This window comes from Heteronotia binoei, chromosome 1 (assembly GCF_032191835.1).
Source record: "Heteronotia binoei isolate CCM8104 ecotype False Entrance Well chromosome 1, APGP_CSIRO_Hbin_v1, whole genome shotgun sequence".
NCBI classification, from domain to species: Eukaryota; Metazoa; Chordata; class Lepidosauria; order Squamata; family Gekkonidae; genus Heteronotia; species Heteronotia binoei.
In genome coordinates, this window is record NC_083223.1 from 216,454,185 (window position 1) to 216,474,978 (window position 20,794).

The window sequence follows — 20,794 nt, forward strand, 5'->3', positions numbered from 1 at the left end:
TGGCTGACCCAAGGCCATGCTTAGGGTGGCCAGACCGTCCCGGTCTCCCGGGACATTCCCGGATCTGGCCACCCAATCCCGGATCCCGGGCTGCCTATACCGGGACCCCCCCCCCCCCCAGTGTCCCTGGCTGGCCTTCAGACATTATGGTCACCCTAGCCATGCTAGCAGTTGCAAGTGGAGGAGTGGGGAATCAAACCCGGTTCTCCCAGATAAGAGTCCACACACTTAACCACTACACCAGACTGGCTCTCCAGCAGAGCTGTGCTGCCAGGAGTGTCATAAAGGATGATTTTGCCTCTTTCCCCTTGTACCCTCCTGACCCACATGGCTACTAGTTCACACAGGTCTTACAATGCCTGAGTTAGAAGTGAGTGTTGGAGGGAGAGGAGCATGGGAAAGATCTGTGATTGTCAGAGCCTTCTGCTGATGGATTGCAGCATCCAACCATATGTCTGAACCAAGCCACAGAGTGATGGCACAACTGCTCCCCATGAATCCCATTCCTGCTGTACTTGTCATTGTCACTGTTATTCTGGGAGGTAGCTGTCCCACCTATGCAATATTTATGTCTGTTATTATCTAATGAAACATAAATGGATCCTAAATTCCATCCCTCCCACATCAACAAAACCAATAATGTTAAACTTGACAGGATATTTTCTAGAACAAAGGAATTTATTTCTAATTGTACTAAACATTTTATTTAGTAAAAATAAATGTGGAGGAATCATCTATTTTTGAGGAATCTGATAAATTACAAATTAGCTATCTTTACTCTGAAATATTACATCTGATTGCTGTAAGAATCACATGGATATCTTCTCATTCAGTCAAGGCTGTTTTATCACTTGTAACTCGAGCTTCACTGAGTCATTTTTGCATATCAAGTCCAAGCTCACTGTAGAGAAAAGCTAGTTGAACTGCAACCTAAAACAATTAAAACATTTAGTTATTAAAGATCAACACACTCTTTGTAGTCTTCTGCACACTTCACAGGTATTTCTAGCTCTTTACAGCTCTGTTGCTGGTCCCCTTCCCATGCTATTCGTGCTCCTCTCATACTGTAGATAATAATGTGGGTTCTCCCGCAGTCCAAAGAGTAATCAAAGTTCTTCCTGCTCAATTCTCTTTAGAAAATGGCAGCTGCTGTAATGGGCTTTTCTCTGAGATCAGAAAAGCTTCCTGTGAATTGAGCATTACTGTCAGGTATAACACAGCTTGTGGCCAGAACATAAGCAGCATCTCTGAAGCCAGTGTTACTAAATGCTTTCAAAATTGCTTTGCTTCCTTCCACCATGTATGAAGAAGTGTGTGCATGTAACCTATATTAATTATCCTATGTTTTCATGAAGCTGAATACTGTCTAGAAAAATGCAGTTATGATTTCTTTGTACATTTAGGTTCTTAATTGCACAAACCACATCCACTCACCCACATAAATAAATATGCTCAGGGCTTTTTTTGTACAAAAAGTCCAGCAGGAACTCATTTGTATATTAGGCCACACCTCCTGACATCACCATTGTTTCACACAGAGCTTCTTCTTTTTTTTTTAGAAAAAGCCCAGTAGAAATGCATTTGCATATCAGGCCACATTCCAACACCAAGCCAGCCAGAACTGTGTTCCTGTGCGTTCCTGCTCAAAAAAAGCCCTGAATATGCTTCTGATACACACATTAGGATACACAGGATATACAAGGAATATTGCTACTGTCACTAATGCTTTTTTGGAGTAAGTGTTGCAGAAAGCCTCCCCTTCAGATAAGGGTACTGCATGACACAAAAAGCCCAATCCACAGCCACTGCCAGTCTTCAATAATGCTAACCAGGTGTCTGGATAGGCGAGGAACGACTGGGTCCCTTTTCTTCCTGACGAATGTTCATTGCTATTGAAGCCAATTTCACTAGCGCAGCACATGTGTGGCCTGGCTTCTACTTCAAGATTTCCAGCCCAAGGAAGTCTATAAATGGTATCTGTTTTAGAGTGTGTTTTCTTCTTTTGAATTGGAGTCATATTGCAAAAACTTATGTACAAGTGCAGCAAATGTTTATATAGGGCTGTTAATCTCTGTTGGAAAGTTTTGCTACTATAGGGATTAACAGAAGTATTATTTTTACAATACTAAAGCAATAACATTATAGTTAAAATAATATAGCTAGGAAATTGATGAAATATGAGTATAAATTACTCTTACACACATACTCACACAAACACACCAGTCAGTCAAAAGCTATTTCTGTACTTTATTGACATTACTGATGTCATGAGCAATCTATATGTACTAATTAATACAAATGTTTCATACAATGAGGTGAATATTGGACATTCAGAAAATGACACTGATCTGCAGAATCCCTGTCCTTATGAATGTGTTTATCAAGCGTTCCACAACCATGCACCTGGCACAAGCCTTATTTCTTTTGCTTTCTGGGAATATAAGAGCATAAGAACAGCTCTGCTAGATCAGACCAGTGGTTCATCGAATACACCAGAGGTGCCCAACGGTAGCTCTCCAGATATTTTTTTGCCTACAACTCCCATCAGCCCCAGCCATGGGCCATGCTGACTGGGGCTGATGGGAGTTGTAGGCAAAAAACATCTGGAGAGCTACCGTTAGCCACCCCTGAAATACACCATCCCATGTCACACAGAGGCCAACCAGTTGCTCTGAAGGGGAAACCATCAAGGCACAGAGGCCAAGGCCTTCCCCTGAAGCTGATGTGGCAATAGGACAGCAGGGCATATGGCAAACCTCCAAAAATAAAATCCCATTTGAATGGAAAGGAGATTGCATTCAGAGCTGGCTGGAAGGAGAGATGTTAAGTAGTGCTGAGGATTTATAGGGATGCTGCCAAATTAATCTCTGATAGGCATTCTTCCTGGAAGATGCCATTACAATCTGAGTAGTCTGATCCACAGAACTGAATTGCATGTATATTCTTTTTGCTTGTTTTCCATCAGTGTGTTCCAGATTTTTGGGGAAGATGTGCATTTGGATAATATGCACATATGCACACATATCATTCCGGAGGGATTGACTGTAACACACTGAATGTCTATCTAGCCATCCAGATATACAGATATATATATACACAAACACAGTAAATAACAAAGTATGTATCTTGTGCATATCCACATAAGATGTTCAATGAAATTCACACTGCATCATCAGAAATGTCACTCCATCCCTTTCCTCCCTCAATTTTACCGCAGTAATATTCCATTCCACATGACATTTATATAACGGCAGGGAGGGACTACAAGAATTAAAAGCAATGTATGTTTATTTACAAAGTATTCCTTAGATGTTCATATACTTTGAGGTTTCCATTTTATCGCTAGACATGAAAGCTATTTTCTCCTGATTATGCAGAATAGACCTACAATTGTCTGTGGGGTTCTCTGGTCAATTTAAAAAAGTGTGTAGGGTTCATACCTGGTTTAAAGAATCTTCCCAAGAAGATGCACAATGACTGCCTCCTGGCTGCACATCTAAAATAATATTAGGCATCTGAAGACCTAAAACAAATATAAAATGCCAACAGAGGGTAGTTAAATTCTGGAGCAGAACTGATGATGTGGTGTTATGATATATAACTAGAATTCCATCAAAGCCAGTAGGAAACTGCCTGACAGTACTGCCCAGGATATTTGTCCGTCCTCTTGGCACCAGCTATCCTCTCTTCCACTGTGCCATGCCCAGTGCTGCCCTGATGGCATTTGCACTGTCCAGGGTACTGAACGCTCAGACTGTAGTCACAATGCCTGGCAACTGGAGTTGCACTTGCCACATATCCTTAGCTCTCCAAGGTTGGTACAGATTTTGGGAAAAGGTCAGAGAGCTGAGGGAAACCTTTTAAAAAGTAGGAAATGGCTATTTCTTATTGACTTTAATTCTGAGTCCCAAAGGTTACATGGCTGATAAAATTCATTATAGAAACAAATAATGACCCTAGTTACTGAATATACATATACGAAGTCAAATTTAGTAAAATAAGATCACTTAGAAAAAAGAATGATCCTGGTTACTGAGAACAAAATTGCAAATACAAAGTCAAATGCAGTAAAACAAGGCCACTTAGAAAACTGTAATCGAATAAAAGCAATGCAAAATGCACTCAGCATTTACAACTCATTTTTAGAGCACTATTTTCATGCCATATTCCTATATGATGATTTAGCCAACTACATATAAATGGAAGAATTTCTGAAGTTACCTTTCTCATCTGTGCTTTTGGTTTGGGCATGATCTCTTACAGCTCTTCTAAGTTTACAGACATATCTTAACAGCCCTTCAAGAGGTATTCGTTGATCATTTTCACAGACTGTGATGAAAAGAGAAGGATAATGCTGGGTAGAGGAAGAAAAAAAAGGAGGAAACATCTGAGTTAGAGGGATGTAGTTACTGATGCCAGGCTGTGCAGTCATTACTTTGTACTGTGCTTATACTTGGTCATTATGGGAAGATTGTGTCTATTACTTATTAACAGTTGCATTTGCTTTCTGTTAAGCTGTAAACAACTGCAATTACTGAGACTGGGAACAATGGCCAAGGAGAACCTGTCAAATTCTCTCAGAACCATTTTTTATCTATTCAAATCCACCTGGCATTCCGCAAAGGATATTGGCCTTCTCCCTCTTCACTTCTTTAAATCTTGCCTAGAGAACTCCAACACTTGCAGGCATGTGCAGGCACATGCAGGGGCAGGCATGACACTGCTGGTGTTGCCTGGTGAGCATTTTGACCTATGAGCTAACAGTACAGTTAACCAAGAAGTTTTCCTGAGCAAGACCCATTGAAGAAATGGGAAAGTATACAAAAGCTATACAGTTTATAAAGGAATTTTTGATCTGCTTTCTTCTGACTTCCTGTTGTTTGACTTAGATTCATATTTGAGAGCTGGGCCTGGAGATGCACTATCTATAAAATGGCTACTGGCAGAGTTTGGTGTAGATGTAACAGTGGCTCTCTCTTAAAAATGACTGAGGAATCAGGAAGCAGTTGGGGGAAGTGTCTTCTCCCAGTCCCTTCCCTTGCTCTGGAGAGTGAATTTTTCTTCCAGATTTAGCTGTGGTTAACAGAAACACTGGTATCAATCTTACCCGCAAAAATCTAAAACTATAGCTCAAAGTGGGTTTCAGAGAACCCTAGTTAGTGTTACTTATGGTTACGGTTCATGCTGATGGCTTGTATTTATACCTTAGTTCTTTGTGTACTTCTCTCTGTGAGTTGTGGAGTAATCTTCTGCTGAGCAGGACATTTAGTCTGGTACTGGGCAGTCCTGCTTCTGCAAGAACAATGTTTTCCAAGGAGCCCTAAATTGCCCGGCACAAGAAAAACTGCCCTGCACTGAAGGACTGCCTCCACAGCACCCAGACATCTACATGTGAGAAGCAGAGCCACTTGATCCAATCCACAGTTAGGGCAGGAGGAGGAAATTCACCTTTCAATAGGGAGAACATAGGGGGAGCATATGTGCATTTCCAAGGTTAGGTTCTAACTTTTTAAATCATTGTCACACAGAACCCAGCACTATTTCTGCATGTGCTTAGTTCAAGAAAATCACTTTAAATATGCCATGAGTTTGCAAGTAATTCCCCCCCCCCCAGGCTGTATTCTGCAAAATTCTACCTCTGGGAGAAAAATTTGCTTTCATAGTAGGACACATTTAAACAAGGCAGAAAAAAGACAGGTTGCTTACCTGTAACTGTACATCTTTGAGTGGTCATCTGTGCATTCACACTCATGGGATAGAGCGCCTGCGCTGATCCTCGAATCGGTACCTAAAAAGCCTGGGATTTTTTCATGCTCGGCACCAACGGGCATGCACAGGCGTCCCAGTGCGCATGTTTGCCGGCGCGAGGATCCCGCCAGTTCCTTCCTGACCACTGGAAGCCCCTACTGGAGGGATACCATCAGCAGTGGGGAAGGAGGGCAGGTAGTGTGAATGCACAGATGACCACTTGAAGATCTACGGTTACAGGTAAGCAACCTATCTTCTTCGTGGTCTCTGTGCTTCACACTCATGGGAGATTAGCAAGCAAGAAATACCTGGAGGCGGGAAGACGGTCAACCAGAAGAAACAGCTTGCAGCACCACAGCTCCCAGACGAGTCCTCTGTTGAGCATGCACGTCCAGCACGTAGTGCTTCATAAAGGCATGTGGAGAGGACCAGGTGGCAGCCTTGCAAACGTCTGTCAGGGAAACGCCTTTCAGGAACGCCACCGATGTCGCCATCACTCTTGTAGAGTGTCCGCGAATAGGCCCAGGTAACGGCTTCTTAGCCAACAAATAACACAGTTTAATAGTCTCAGTGAGTCATTTTGAAAGCCACTGAGACGAGATTCCGGAACCTAACTTAGTAGCAGCATAAGAAACAAAAAGATGCTGGTCCTTACGAAAACTTTTGGAGCAACTCAAATAAAACAAAAACACTTAGCCTCTAAAGCATGCAACCTACGTTCCTCATCCGAGGAAGGTGTAGGATAAAACGTTCTAAGTTAAGGTGGAACTGAGAAACCACCTTGGGGAGAAAGGAAATATCAGGAGCTAAGGACACTCCAGACTCCTGAAAAGCTAAATATGGGTAGTCACAACGCATAGCCGTGAGCCCCTATGAACTGAACTGTCTGTGATGGAGTAAGGTGTGATTTCTCCAAATTGACGTGCAGACCCAAGGTGTGAAGAAGACGAAGAGTGGTGGCAATATGGTTTGACAAACTTTCCTTTGACTCCACCACAAGGAGCCAATCGTTGATGTATGGAAAGATGACTACCCCTTGAAGCCGGAGGTGGGCAGCCACAATGCTCATCATCTTCGTGAACACCCGAGGTGCAGTGGACAGGCCGAATGGAAGGGCCTTGAACTGGAAATGTTGAGAACCTACTGCAAACCGAAGGAAACGTCTGAACGCAGGATGGATGCTGATGTGGAAGTAGGCATCCTTGAGGTCCAGCGTTGCCATCCAGTCCCCTTGGTTGATGAGGGGCAGAATTGTTTGGAGAGTGGACATTCTGAACTTCTGGTACAGAATAAACTTGTTCAGATTCCGAAGGTCTATGATTGGTCTCAAACCCCCGTCCCACTCGGGAACCAGGAAGTAACGAGAGTAGAAGCCACCCATCCTGGCCTCCACCGGGTCCCGTTCTATGGCGTATTTCTGTAGGAGGTTGCTCACCTCCGCTAGCAGAGGTGGGGAAGGGGGTGTGGTGATTACCACAGATTGGTTCGGAATCTGAGCAAAATCTATTTTGTAGCCTTCCGCGATGATGGAAAGCGCCCACCTGTCCATAGAGATGGACTCCCAGGCCGACAGGAATGGGCGGAGGCGGATGGACGAAGAAGAAGTGGGGACGGTGACACGTGCTACCAGAAAGTCAAAGGCCTTGCTTTTGAGGGTGAGCGCCCTTGGACTTGCCGGTGGTCTGTGCAGAACTGTAGTGGTTTCGATTGTTCCCCCTGTATGGGGACCTACTCTCAGATTGGGCAGAGCGAGGTCTCCATTGCTGTTCCGGGGAAAGCTTTTGATATTGTTTCTTGGCCCAGGGTTTGTGCCACTGTTTTGGTTTAGCAGCTCTGGAAGATGCTGGGACACCCAGGTTCCTGGAGGTCTTTATGCTCTTATCCATTTCCTGAAGAGCATTGTCGGTGGTCGAGCTGAAGAGGCCTTCACCCTCGAAGAGCAGATCTTCAACGAAGGCCCTGGTGTCTTGCTGGAGGATCATTGACCTGAGCCAGGAGTGGCGTCGGAGGCAGACAGCAGAAGTGATGGTTCTTGCTGAGACGTCCACCATATGCTTTGCTGCAGCCAGTTGTTGTTTGGCTACAGCAAAGTTTTCCTTCTGCAACTTCTTTGCAGCAGACCTCTTCTCACTCAGGGAAGACAAGAGGGGGTTAAGTTGTTCCCACACTGAGTATTGGTATCTAGCTATGCACGCAGCATAGTTAGATACCTTTACTCCCAGCGCCTCAGCAGAGTAAAACTTCCTCCCGACATTGTCCAGCTTCTTTGCCTCCTTCTCTGGTGGAGAGGAGTGCGTCTTGTGGGCCTTTGACGAGGAGGATACGACCACTGAATTGGGCTTTGGATGTGTGAAAAGAAATTCTGCACCGGCCTCTTGGACGCGGTACATGTGGTCCAACCTTCTTTTATTTTTTAAACTCATTTTTTTTTATTTTTTCCAATATTTCTACAGTTTGCCAAAACAAACATAGCATAGTTTCAAACATCAATACAAAATAGACAAATAAAACAACAATTTTCCCGCACTATTAAGGAGAGAAAGAAACCCCCCCCCCCACTTAACCTGTTACTCCAATACCCACAGCCAAGACTGAGGGCCCCGTCTCAGATAAATCGCACTCTTTAAAGCAATATAAAGTTTAAATACTTTTTTGGCATTTGATTTTTTTCCGATGAGTTGGCATTTACGTAGTCAAAAAAAATAAACCATCTTTCACTAAAGTTTTCTCCTGCTTTAGGATTGTCGCTAAAAATGAGTTGCGAAGCAATTTTGTCCTGTATAATTATATCCCACACTTTCTGGAACCATAGGGTTAGTGAGGGAATTCTCGCCGCTTTCCAACATTTTGCTAACAAGGTTTTCCCTGCCAAAATCAAGAGAGAAATAAGTTCCTGTTTCTGTTTGGTGTAGTTGTTATCCGGCCAAAAATTAAGCAAGATAGACTCAGGAGTGCGGGGAACGGGTTCATTAGTAATGTCTTCAATTTTATTTATCAAGGCATTCCAAAAGGACTGTACTTTTGGGCATGACCACCAACAGTGGAAGAAAGATCCAACTTCACCACATCCTTTCCAGCAGAGAGGAGTGAAGCCTTTTGATGCATGGCTCAGAGACAGGGGGGTCAGGTACCATCGTGAAGATAGTTTATACTGTTGGAGTTTGAAATTTGTACACTGTGACCTACCCAATGGAGATGACCATACCTTAGACCATTGCTTTTCTGACAATTTAAGAGAGCAATCTTTGCTCCACGCATTTTGTTGAATTGACTTCTGTGACCAAATTTTTTTATTTAATAAATTATAAATTTTTGAAATCACACCTCTCATAGTCGCGTTTTCATTAAGAATTAATTTTTCAAAAATATTCAATTGGTCTGTAGGTATCATGACAGGAATTACTTTATTTAATGTGTCGTGGAGTTGGTGGTATTCATAACAAGGGATATTGGTCTTATATTTGGATTCTAACTGACATCGGGTGAGCAATTTTCCTTTGGAACTGACATCAGCAATTCTTAAGATATTCAGCTGTCTCCAAGTTTTAAGACTCCCTTCAGAAGTTCCCGGAGGAAACCAAGGTTGGCCCAAGAAGGACATGACCGAATTGGAAGGCTGAACCACAGATGTTCTAAACTTGTCCCATGTTTTCAAAGTACAACATAAAAAAGGGTTAGTTAACAATACTTTGCTTCTATCAGCCCTAGAATTCCATAGGAATTCTCTAAGACGTAGAGGATGGATACTGGTGGATTCAATTTGAATCCAGGGCAGATAACATTCCTTCCTAGCATAAAGCAAAACATTATGTAGCTGAGCTGCCACATAGTAGCTGTTCAGAAGTGGTGCCGCCAGCCCTCCCTTAACGACCAGTCTAGATAGAACATGATACGAAATCCTAGGTTTTTTGTTGTTCCAAATGAAAGAAGACAGGCATTGTTGCCAAGACTGCATATCCTTGACCGAAATAGGAATAGGTAAATTTTGGAATAAAAAAAGAAATTTAGGAAGAACAAAAGTTTTTAATAGATCGATCTTTTCAATCAAATTGAGCTGCAGCTTAGCCCAGACAGCTAAATTGGTTTTAGTGGATGTAAATAGCTGCTTAAAATTGGCATCAAAGAGTTTAGATAGATCTAGAGGTATATGGATTCCCAAATGACGCCATGATCTGGTAACCCATATAAAAGAAAAAAATCTGTTCTAAATGCAGATAGACATCTGGAGGCACATGAATCGGGAACAACTCTGATTTTGACATATTTATAGTTAAACCTGAGAAATCCTTAAATAAGGCCAAAGTTTTCATTAGTTTTGTTAGAGATTGCACCGGATTAGTCAAATAAAAAACAGTATCGTCGGCAAAGAGACTGATTTTATGAGAGACGCCTCTCACTTTAATGCCTTCAATTTCAGGATCTGATCTAATTAAATGTGCTAATGGTTCCAACGATATAGCAAATAGAATTGGAGAGAGCGGGCAACCTTGTCGTGTACCTCTAGACAAACGTATTTCTTCTGATCTATAATTATTAATAGTTAGTTGCGTTTTAGGATCCTTATAAATGGCCGCAATTGAATTAAGAAAGTTCGGGCCCAAACCCATATGGTTTAGGACAGCTTTTAGGTACTTTATTTCAAGCATGTTGAACGCTTTCTCCGCATCCAAAGAAAGAATTAATGAAGTTAGTTTAGAGGACTTACCATGGTGTATTAAATTAAGAGTCCTCCTTATATTGTCAGAGATGGAGCGACCAGGAATAAATCCTGCTTGATCTTCATGGACATAGGTGCAATAATTTTGTTTAATCTACGGGCTAAGACAGTTGAAAATTTTTTAAAGTCGTAATTCAATATTGAAATTGGTCTATATGGGGTTTTGTTTATCCTTGCCTATTTGGGGTTTTGTTTATCCTTGCCTTCTTTATGAATCACTATCATTTTGGAATCCTTCCATGAATCCGGAAGGACTCCTGTTTCCATAGCCAAATTGCAGGTTTTCAAAAGGGGTTGTAACACGTCAGAACTAAATTTCTTATAAAATTCTACCGGAAAGCCATCTTTACCCGTAGCCTTATTGTTTTTTATAGACGCTAGAGCCTCTAGAATTTCCGAATCCGAGATTGGTCTGTCCATGAAGTCAGTATCCTCCTTAGTTAATTTCCTATCAAATTTAACCTTTGTTAGAAATGTTTTAAAGTCCAGGTCAGCATCAATAGAGGAAGAGTATAAGGAGGAGGAGTATTCCTGAAATACCTTAGTGATTTCCTGGGGTGTAACACAGGTATCATCTTGAGGTGAGAGAACAGAATGAATTATTGTAGTTGCACTCTTTTGATGCAGCCTAAACTTCATAAACCTTGGAGATTGTGAAGTTTTAGTGACAAATTTTTGTTTTAAATAAAGCAATTTTTTTGTACGTCAGAGGTTTCTAGCAGCTCCAATGTTAGCTTTTTCAGCAGTTTTTTCCCACCAAATTTGATATGTTTCTTTTCTAATTCAGCTATTCTGAGTTGATGCTCTTTTATTTTTTTGCATCTATCCTTGTGACATGCCGCCGCAATTGAGATCAGATTTCCCCTAAGCACAGCTTTGAATGCGTCCCAGATTAAATGTTGTGAAACTCCACAATTTCCATTATGAAGGAAGTAGTCCTGAATTGACTTCCTAATTTTCCCACAGACACTCTCCCTGGAGAGAAGTAATTTGTTCAGAGTCCAAGTGGGGACTTTATTATCAGAACACAGAAATTCCAGCTCACCGGACACCCAAGAATGGTCAGAAATATTTCTTGAGCCAATATCTACACTTTTTACAGACTTTAAGAGATTTGGTGAAACTAAAATATAATCAATTCTGGTGTAAGAGTTGTGTACGTGGGAAAAAAAGGCAAAGTCTCTTGCTCCCTGATTGAGTGACCTCCAGACATCCACCACATTAAAAGCATTAAAAAGATCATGTAAACCTGTCTTCTTAGATGACCTAAGTTTAGTCCCACTGTGGTCCGATCTGTCCAAAGTAGGATCCACTATGTAGTTCAGGTCTCCTCCAATGATGAGTTCCCCTTGTTTAAAGCCCATCAGATCGGCAAAAGTGTCCTCCAGAAACTTTAATTGGCCACTATTTGGAGAGTAGATAGAGGCAATGGTTAACGGGTGGCCATTCAGGATACCTTTCACAAAAAGATACCTACCACTGGGGTCAGCTTTCATGCCCTGTAAGCTAAACGAAGTTGTTTTCGAGATCAGGATTGCTACACCCCTCGCTTTAGAAGACCCAGTGGCCTGGAAGATCTGAGTAAACCATTTAGAACGTAACAATGAAGTGGTTTGTTTTTTTACGTGGGTTTCTTGCAAAAAGACAATTTGTGGTCTCTCCTTAGTTAAGAAATTAGAAATACGCGCCCTCTTGATCGGGTTCTTAAAACCCCTGCAGTTCCATGTGAGGATTTTTACTGGACTAGCCATTTTAAGAATAGGAGAAAAAAATAAAGAAGGACTAAGGGCCCACTACCTGGCTGTGAGGTATTGGAGTAGCCTAGTATCCTAACACCCAAAACAAATCAAAAGGAAGCCCACCGAATAAATTAACACAAAAAAAATTACAATCAAAAGGTCCAATAACAACTAAAGAAATAACAAGGCGGGTAAAAATAATAAACGAGGTATTTTAACCTTCCTGGTATACCTCAATAAAATGGTAATGCAAACTTTAAATAAAAAAACTACTCTTCAGTAAGAATGCCCTAATACGGGTAACTTTTCAAAGCCTCCCTTGAATAAGGAGGTTAGGGAAAGACACCTGCTCGTGTTTCTCTTCTTTGAAATTCCTACTCTCCTCTCCAGAGGGCGAGAATAACCAACAAAAGAACAATATTATAGTTCCCCATCTTGCCCCCTTCCCCAGTATTAACAATAAGTAACAAACTCTTTCAGGCCAAAGATATCAATTCAGTAAGCAACACAAAATAAAAATATTGATTATCACATCCCCGTGCATAACTGTTAATACAATCAATTTTGATGTGCCATTTCCAGGTAATAGTTGACCTAATAAAGTATACGCTACATAAATAGGTGTCTTCACATATAACTTCTTATATTTCCAATTATTTCATTACCCATGAAGTAAGAGAAGCTTCATATATTTACTCCTCTAGATATGAAATAAATGAAAAATTTAGCATCTTGAAATTCATCTAAAGCATTTCATCAACTGTTTATGAATAAAGCAATGTGAAAATAGAATTGAGTACCATAGACTGTCTTCCATGCATTAGTCAAGTAAATCAAATTTTCAAACTCTATAAAACTCATAGAAATACAAAGTTGATTAGTTTTGTAGTACAAAATATACAAAAAAATTCATTGTTCCTTTAAAAGTATGACTCTAATATGAACATACATGAACTACACTCAGTAAGGGGACATTTGAATGAGGTTGTGGAAAATCAAGGATGCACATAAACCAGAGGGTACTAAAGTGGGGTTGCTAGCTACTTAAGTTGGATTTTAATTGAATAAATTTTCCCATATGATTCAGCAACCCCGGGGTTCAGTTAATCATAATATATAAACCTCAAGGTAATAAAAAGGAAGTAACATTTCAAAAAAACTTTTAAAATTTAACAATAATTGATTGCCTTCCTAAGAAAACTATATATCTATTCCAGTACCTAGTAATTAATTAATCCCAATTTACATCTAGATTATTATATAAATAGAATAGCCAATAAATTTCATCCCTGTAGTTGCTAAATTAATCAGATTGCCTGTCTTATGAAAGTCCTATTAATATCATAAAAAAAATAAAATTGATAAAATTGATTAGCCCTGGTGTAAGGAACATCCTGAGAGAGACAAAAATCTCTCTCTCTCGGCTTGACTTCGCGAACAAAGATTTAAGAAGGGTGCAGTAGTCTGCTGCAGGCTCGCTGGTGGCTGACAAGACCAATGCGGGACAGGCAGATCCGGCCACAGTGGCTGCAGGGAAAAGTCTGATTTGGGGTTGGTGCTGTAGCAGTGCGATTCAAAAGTGCGAGACAAAAATAGTGCACCAAAAAAGGGTCAAGTTCTACTATGAAAATATTCAAATGTTTAAACTGCCTCACCTTTAGAAGCCTCCTGTTATAATTAGTAGAAAATAGATAACTATTTGAAAAACAAACAGCTCTAAAGTAGGCTTGCTGGTTGCCTGTTTTACACTTAACATTCTAAGTACTCAACAGCCATAACAACAAATAACAATGTAGGTTGGATAAATCCAGTGAAATAAGGAGAAGGAAGAAAGCCTTTCCTATTCAAGATTTAGCACCAAAACTTCCCTATATAACATCCCCCCTTCCCCCTCCCTGTAGCTGTATGCTCATTATCCACCAGCCATTACAAAGAACGAAAAACTAAGACCCGCTCCCATCAGTACAGTTCAGAGGGGAGTTCAAGGTCTGAGAGCAGTAAATTAAGGGGATCGTGTTAAGGTGCAACGATAAAGCGCTATGCAGCCGCTTCTTCCTCAGACCCGTCAGACGTTTGATTTCTCCATCCCGGAAATAGCTGCCATAAGTCGTCCTTCTCTTCCGGAGTTAGTTTTAGCGCCAAGGCTTCCATCAAGGCAATCCCCGATTGTGCATCAAAGGCTCTATGCAGGACGTCATTTCTGAAGAGTAAAATCTCAGACGTTGGGCTCCAACGGAACCTCAAGTTGTTGGCATGCAGTTTATTCATAATGATTTTTAAGTTCTTTCTTTTTTCCAGCGTATCAGGAGACAAGAATGTCTCAGGAGAAATCGCTTCTTACTGACTTTCTAGGGCCCAGTCTTTGTACTCTGACTATATTGTCAGCCATGTTGCCTGGAAACGAGAGCTTTTCTCGGAGCCATTGCGCAATAAATAATAAAAGGTCGCTTTTATCTTCAGCCCCCTCCACAAAGCCATGTAGCTTCAGGTTAAGAGCTCTCCATTTGTTCTCCAATATTAATATTCTATTTTGTAACTTCATTTCATTGTTTTTATAGGAGGTAAGTTCTGCTTTAATAGACAGCCCCAGCTCTGCTGATGTCGCCGCAATTTTGGCGGTAGTAGCGAGGTCCTCCGTTAACTCCTGCACTTTTTCTTTTAAAGGCTTAATGTGCTCAATTATGGAGTCTTTAAAATATTTGTTAATGTCCAGTCGTAGTAGGTCAAGATCGCTACAACGAATCGGGCCATCCTCCTCACTACCCAAAGCATTAGGGGTAGAAGGTTGATTTAAAAGAGAGGCAGCAGGACTGAGTGCCATTTTCCCAGGGGCCGGGGAACATGCAAGCAGGCCACCAACCTTCAAGGAGTTTTCCGGAGAAAAGTAGCTTGGAACCACGGCTTTTTTTTGCTGAAGTCAAACCCTTCTTTTGCCGCACCACCTTTCCTTTCACTTTAGAGGACATTGGAGTTTATTATATTGTTGAGATATCAGACTGGGGAAGGAGGCAGTCAGAGCTCACTTATTCTGCGTCTGCCATAGTCGAGCGACGCTCCGCCCCCCCCCCCCCGGTCCAACCTTCTTGATGACACAGGTATAGAAGCAGGCTTTGCCCAGGGCCCCTTCACCACCTGTAAGATGACCTTCGTAACAGGCAGGGCAACCGCTGTAGACGTATCCCGCTGCATGATGTCGGATACGGTGTAGTCTACTACACCGGACATGGTGTAGTCAACGGGTTGCGGTTGTGTCACCGGGAGAGAGTGGGAGAGTGCCATCCTCTTCACCAGGTCCCCATATGACTTTAGATCCTCTGATGGTGAAATGGGAAGATCCTCAGTGGTATGAGACACTGGCGAAGGTTCCAAAGCCCTGTCTGGATCGTCGGTACCAACCTCGGAGTCTGATGATGAAGACTCTCCCAAAGAATGTTCCAAGAGCACCGGCGTTGACTCTCTGACGGGTGACCAGATCGAAACCGATGACCTAGGCTGGACTTCCTCCACTACCATCGATGCCAAGGGGTGCCGCCTAGAGTGCTGGGAAAGCCTGGACATATGGGACGCCTCCGATTGCTGGTCCCAGTCTGCAAACTCCCGAGGGGGTACCACTGGTACGGCGGGTATGGATAGGCGTAGAGAGGCCACTGGCACTGCTCCCACGGTGGAAGCGGTGGAAAGCTACGGTGGTCGGTTCCAGCTCTCTCTGACCTCTTGCCTGACCCAGTGGTGCCAACGGCTCCATTGGTGCCGACACCTCCACCTCCGAGACAGAGTCGCTCTCACTGCGACACCTGAACCTGAAGAATGGGAGCGCTGAGTGAGGTCGATGTCTTGCTCCGATGCCGATAGACGCAACTGCTGCGAAGCACTGCCTCTCGACACCAAAGGGCTACGATGTGGGGACGCCAAGATCTTCCTCGGTGGAGCAGTTGACGTCGAAGCGTCATGAGAAGGGGAAGGAGTGCGGGACGATCTCTTCTTCCGCTTCTCCTTAGATTTCACCTTCTTCAGTGTGGATGATCAGGTCCCCGAATCATCCCGACGCTTTTTAGCTGGGGTGTCCACTGACCCTTCAGAAGGTCATTTTGTGGAACGGCCGCACTCGACTGGCATCTCGGTCCTGATCGGCAATGTATCAGCCGATGTGATCGTCGGGGCTGCGGCCTCTCCCATCGATACCAACGGGCCCGATGCCATCTTTTGAGGACGAAGTGCTGACTCTACCAATGCAGCCGAAAGCCTCGCCGCTTGATTCTTGCGAGTTTGCTTGGAAAAACTCAGGCAGTGCAAGCAAGAATCCATGCGATGTCCCTCGCCCAAACAAAGAAGACAGAGGGAGTGGCCGTCGGGGGGGGGGGGAATCTTCTTCCCACAGGAGCGGCACCTCTTAAAAAAACCCCAACGTCTTTCCATAGACGCCAAGGAAAAAACCCACCCAGGAAAGTCTCTGAGGGGAAAAAACGAGGGAAAACTGGGCCCCGAAGGGCAAGTCCAGCAATTTTTTTTTTAACAATACTAACTATCTAACAACTAACTAACTAACTACACTAAGAAAATAACGAACGGGCTATATACAACAAGAAAAAGCAATCGTAAGATTACTTTACCGGCCGGGGACACGAAAGGAGATCCTCTCAGCACAGCGGTCAGAAAGGAACTGGCAGGATCTTCATGCTGGCGCCGGCAAGCATGCGCACTGGGATGCCTGCGCATGCCCGTTGGTGCTGAGCGTGAAAAAATCCTGGGCTTTTTAGGTACCGATTCAGGGATTGGCGCAGCCATTCTATTCCATGAGTGTGAAGCACAGAGACCACGAAGAAGATCATTTAGCTGTACTACAGTCCCATTATACAAAGCCTTAACAAGATTTAATAGTGCTTGAGTATAGCAAACACTGGTTGATGAAGACTAACCAATTTCAGCTACCATTTACATCTTTGTTCTTGGTATAACTTGAGAAATACGAATCTGATTCATCAAACTTCATTTAAAGAACCCTTAGTATGGAAGATGACTTTGTTTTTTAAGATAAAACTCTGTTGTATAATTAATCATCATATGATATTGTTATACACAAGGAGCAATCCAGCTGATAGTTAAGCACTTTGAAGACCTGCCAATTTTAATGAGAGAGTTAAGCAACCAGTAAACTGTCCTATATCAAAATCTTTTGAATCCTTAAGATGAGTTAGACTGTGACAATTGTTAGCAACTTCTCATAGTTTTCAAAATGTCAACAATTTACTTATGTATGTTGTAGTTATAAGAAACGATGACCTTGTACCTTCTCACTACAGAAATTGTACCTGTGGTCTTATATTCTGATAGGGGCAGTAGCTTTTAATGTATTCTTTGCAAGTCTCATCAACCAATGGATTTCCCCATTCTTCTTGCTCTTCAATGGTCAAAGGGAGATAAGGATCCAACATTGTGTTTAACAAATCCAGAAAAGGAGACTGTGAATCAAACCAACATTTTTTTACACATTTAAGATAATAGCAATGAATCAAAGGACACTTGTTGACAGACATTGTAAGATTATCTGTATTTTCTACTCTCCCTAATGAGGTTCTATTCTCAGGGGGTTATTAAAAAATTGTAACAGACTTTGAACAAATCTTAACTCATGCCACTGTTAAAACAGCTAAGGGGGAACAATCTTTTCCAGTAATAATTGTTTTTATTCTGACATTTTTTCTTTATATCATGCAAATCCACCTCATTGCCCTCTGATATTCTGATATTTTAACTCTCACATTAACTTTAATCCTGACCCAGATGGTCCAGGCTAATCTGATATCATCAGATCTTGGAAGCTAAGAAAGATTGATTCCATTTACTATTGGATGGGATTCCAAGGGCTGCTATGCAGAGGCAGGCAATGACAAACCACTTCTGAACATCTCTTGCCTTGAAAACCCTATGGAGTCACCATAAATCAGATGCAATTTGATGGCACTTTCCACCACCAATCTAGTTTGTGGATCCATCTAGATTACTTTTTCTCTTCTGGATCATCAACCACTTCCTTGCAGATCTGAAGTGGGATCCCTGGACATGATCTTTATTGTATTCTAATGACCAAACTATTTCTCTATTTCCTTTTGTGTGGGATCACTGCTTTCTTCTGGGAGATCTGGCAATCTGGTATGTGACTGTGAATGAACTGCCAATTGAAATGGACTGCATGGTCACATATGTACTGCAAAAACTTTTTAAATTTACCTTTCTGCCCAGTGAACTAAGAATACACAGATCCATCAGCAATTAAGGGCTAGAAAGAGTGAGCTTAAGTTTTGGCTTAGTGATTGGACAAGAGAAGAGTAAGAGTGTAGTCTAGTCACAAGTGTTCAAAACACGTTGTATTTTAGATGCAAACACGTCTGTGTTTGCATCTATAAATAGGATACAAAGATACTAGAAGACCTCAGAAACTTCCATTCTAAAGTGATCCTTGAAAGGGTGCTCTGAACTGTGAAGAGGAACGAAACGAGAAATTCTCACCTGTAAAACCATTGCTCTGATAAGGTGAGGATCGTTATTGTACAGAGCTCCTGCAAGAACTCCTCCAGCACTCAGACTTGCCAGGGCGGTATACAGAGGCTGAGAAAACCCCAGTTTGTGCAACAAGTTTATACAAGCCTTAAGATCATGTATACCATTATGCTTCTTAGTAGTACATCCATCTTTATGCCACCCAAGGCCTAACTCTCCTCCACCTCTGGAATAAAATGATTACACAAGCCTGTAAAAATCTATACATCTTTTGACAAACAGTCCCATTACTTCCTAATTTAATATAAATGAAATGTTTTATATAAATTTCAAAACATGGATGATACAAGTACTTAGATTTGGAAATGTCTGCTTAAAGCTTACAGAGTTTATAAATTTATAGTTAAAGAACCACTAAAACATCCAACATTTCTAGTTTAATTTTAACCCCTGGATCCCAAGTCTGGGGTAAAATCCTACTGCAACTGCTTTTTTTTTTTTTTTGCACAATGTCTAGAGAAATAGCTCTACATTTTCCCTCTTATAAAAAAGAAAACCTGTACATCCCCGAAGTACAGCTGCTTATATTTTATTCTACTCTGGACACCAAAGTGTGATTGGGGTACAAAACAACCATGGAAGTATACTGATTTTGACTTCTGGGGTGTTTTTTTACCCCAGCTCATTAAACGTGTTTGTGGTAAAAACAAACAAACCAATGAGTTTTTCCATCAAAAAACATTGCTCCAGGGAAGAATGCTAAGTATTCTGGAGAGATTAGTAAATTTTTGAAGTGGTATATTAGAGTAAAATATTTCAACAACAATTAAAATTAATATGCACAATAATGAAACACAGGGTAATAATTATAAAACTGATTTCATAATTTAAGTACATATAGCTCTCACTCTCTAGGTCCACCTTACACTTTAGGCAGGCCAAATGTGTTCCCCCTGCCTCATGAAACACTGGCATCCATATGTGTTCCAAAAGTGATAAAAGAGCTGACCAGGAGAAGCCTCCCTGGACAGGAAATTCCACAGCTGTGACAATGCTACTAAGAAGGCCTTAAATCTTGTTATACCATGTGTGTACCATGCCTAACTCTGCAGGACTTGAAATATTTCTTTCTCACTACAGAAATTAAATTACAGCTCTTATTATAAACAATCTTTACAATAATGCCCTTGAGTGTAGAATTCCACTAAAACAGAAGTCTTGCCCCTCCTCCTTTGTACAAGTACGAGCAGCACAACAGGATGTAAGGGGGAGGAATCTTTGTGCACCTCCCAGCCATTCTTTTCGGCTTGATGGAAGAGTCTTGTACTCTGTTGGACTCCTTCAATTATGGGTACTATGCTTGTGATGTCAATGGAACAAGCCTCAAATGTTTTGGTGTTCCTTGAGCTGTATCCTTTGAAGGGATTCTTATACTAAGAACACATTTTTTAAAAGTGTTGAAATCATTATAAATCTTCTGAAAGGCTGAGAAATTTCATTTTATGGAAGCTGTCATTTTGGCCTAAGCTATGTAGTTGCTTTTAAAACTTAACACCCTCCCCCCATTCATCAGGGTTTTTTCAATGCCTGAGTTAGGCATGCTACTTAGAAAAGACACACACAGATACTGACAGAATTATTCGAATTGCATAAACAACCCAAAGAGCATTTCTTGACTTACCAAGAAAACTACAACACAGAACAGTTGCTGCAATAAAGTCTATTTAAATATTGTAGAGAAGCAGGGAAAGCAGAAGGACAAGTAATTTGCAACATGCACTGTGGAACCTGAGATCCATGAGCTTCAAAAGTGACATTTCTGGGTCCTGCAAATCACACACTGGATGAGATCAACTAGGTCCCATTTCACAGGATACAGGAGAAATTAGGAAAATAAATTGCTCAAACTAATGTCCTAATGCCTGTCTCTTTCTTTCTTTCTTTCTTTCTTTCTTTCTTTCTTTCTTTCTTTCTTTCTTTCTTTCTTTCTTTCTTTCTTTCTTTCTTTCTTTCTTTCTTTCTCTCTCTCTCTCTCTCTCTCTCTCTCTCTTGTATTCTATTTCTCTTTGGGCTTTCCTGGAATAATTTCCAG

General features: G+C 41.6%; 1 protein-coding gene across 2 annotated transcripts in view; it reads right to left on the reverse strand.

Moving 5' to 3' along the window:
* Nucleotides 1-659: 659 nt before the first annotated feature.
* PREPL (prolyl endopeptidase like) overlaps nt 660-20,794 on the reverse strand; it is a 63,035-nt gene continuing 42,900 nt past the window's right edge. For both annotated transcript variants that reach the window (XM_060247610.1, XM_060247619.1), the window contains exons 11-15: nt 18,712-18,928; nt 17,514-17,663; nt 4,222-4,354; nt 3,441-3,523; nt 660-930 (exon numbers count right to left, since the gene is read on the reverse strand). In XM_060247610.1, coding sequence (XP_060103593.1) covers nt 874-930; nt 3,441-3,523; nt 4,222-4,354; nt 17,514-17,663; nt 18,712-18,928 — 640 coding nt within the window. In that variant the 3' untranslated portion in view covers nt 660-873. The remainder of the gene's footprint in view (nt 931-3,440; nt 3,524-4,221; nt 4,355-17,513; nt 17,664-18,711; nt 18,929-20,794) is intronic.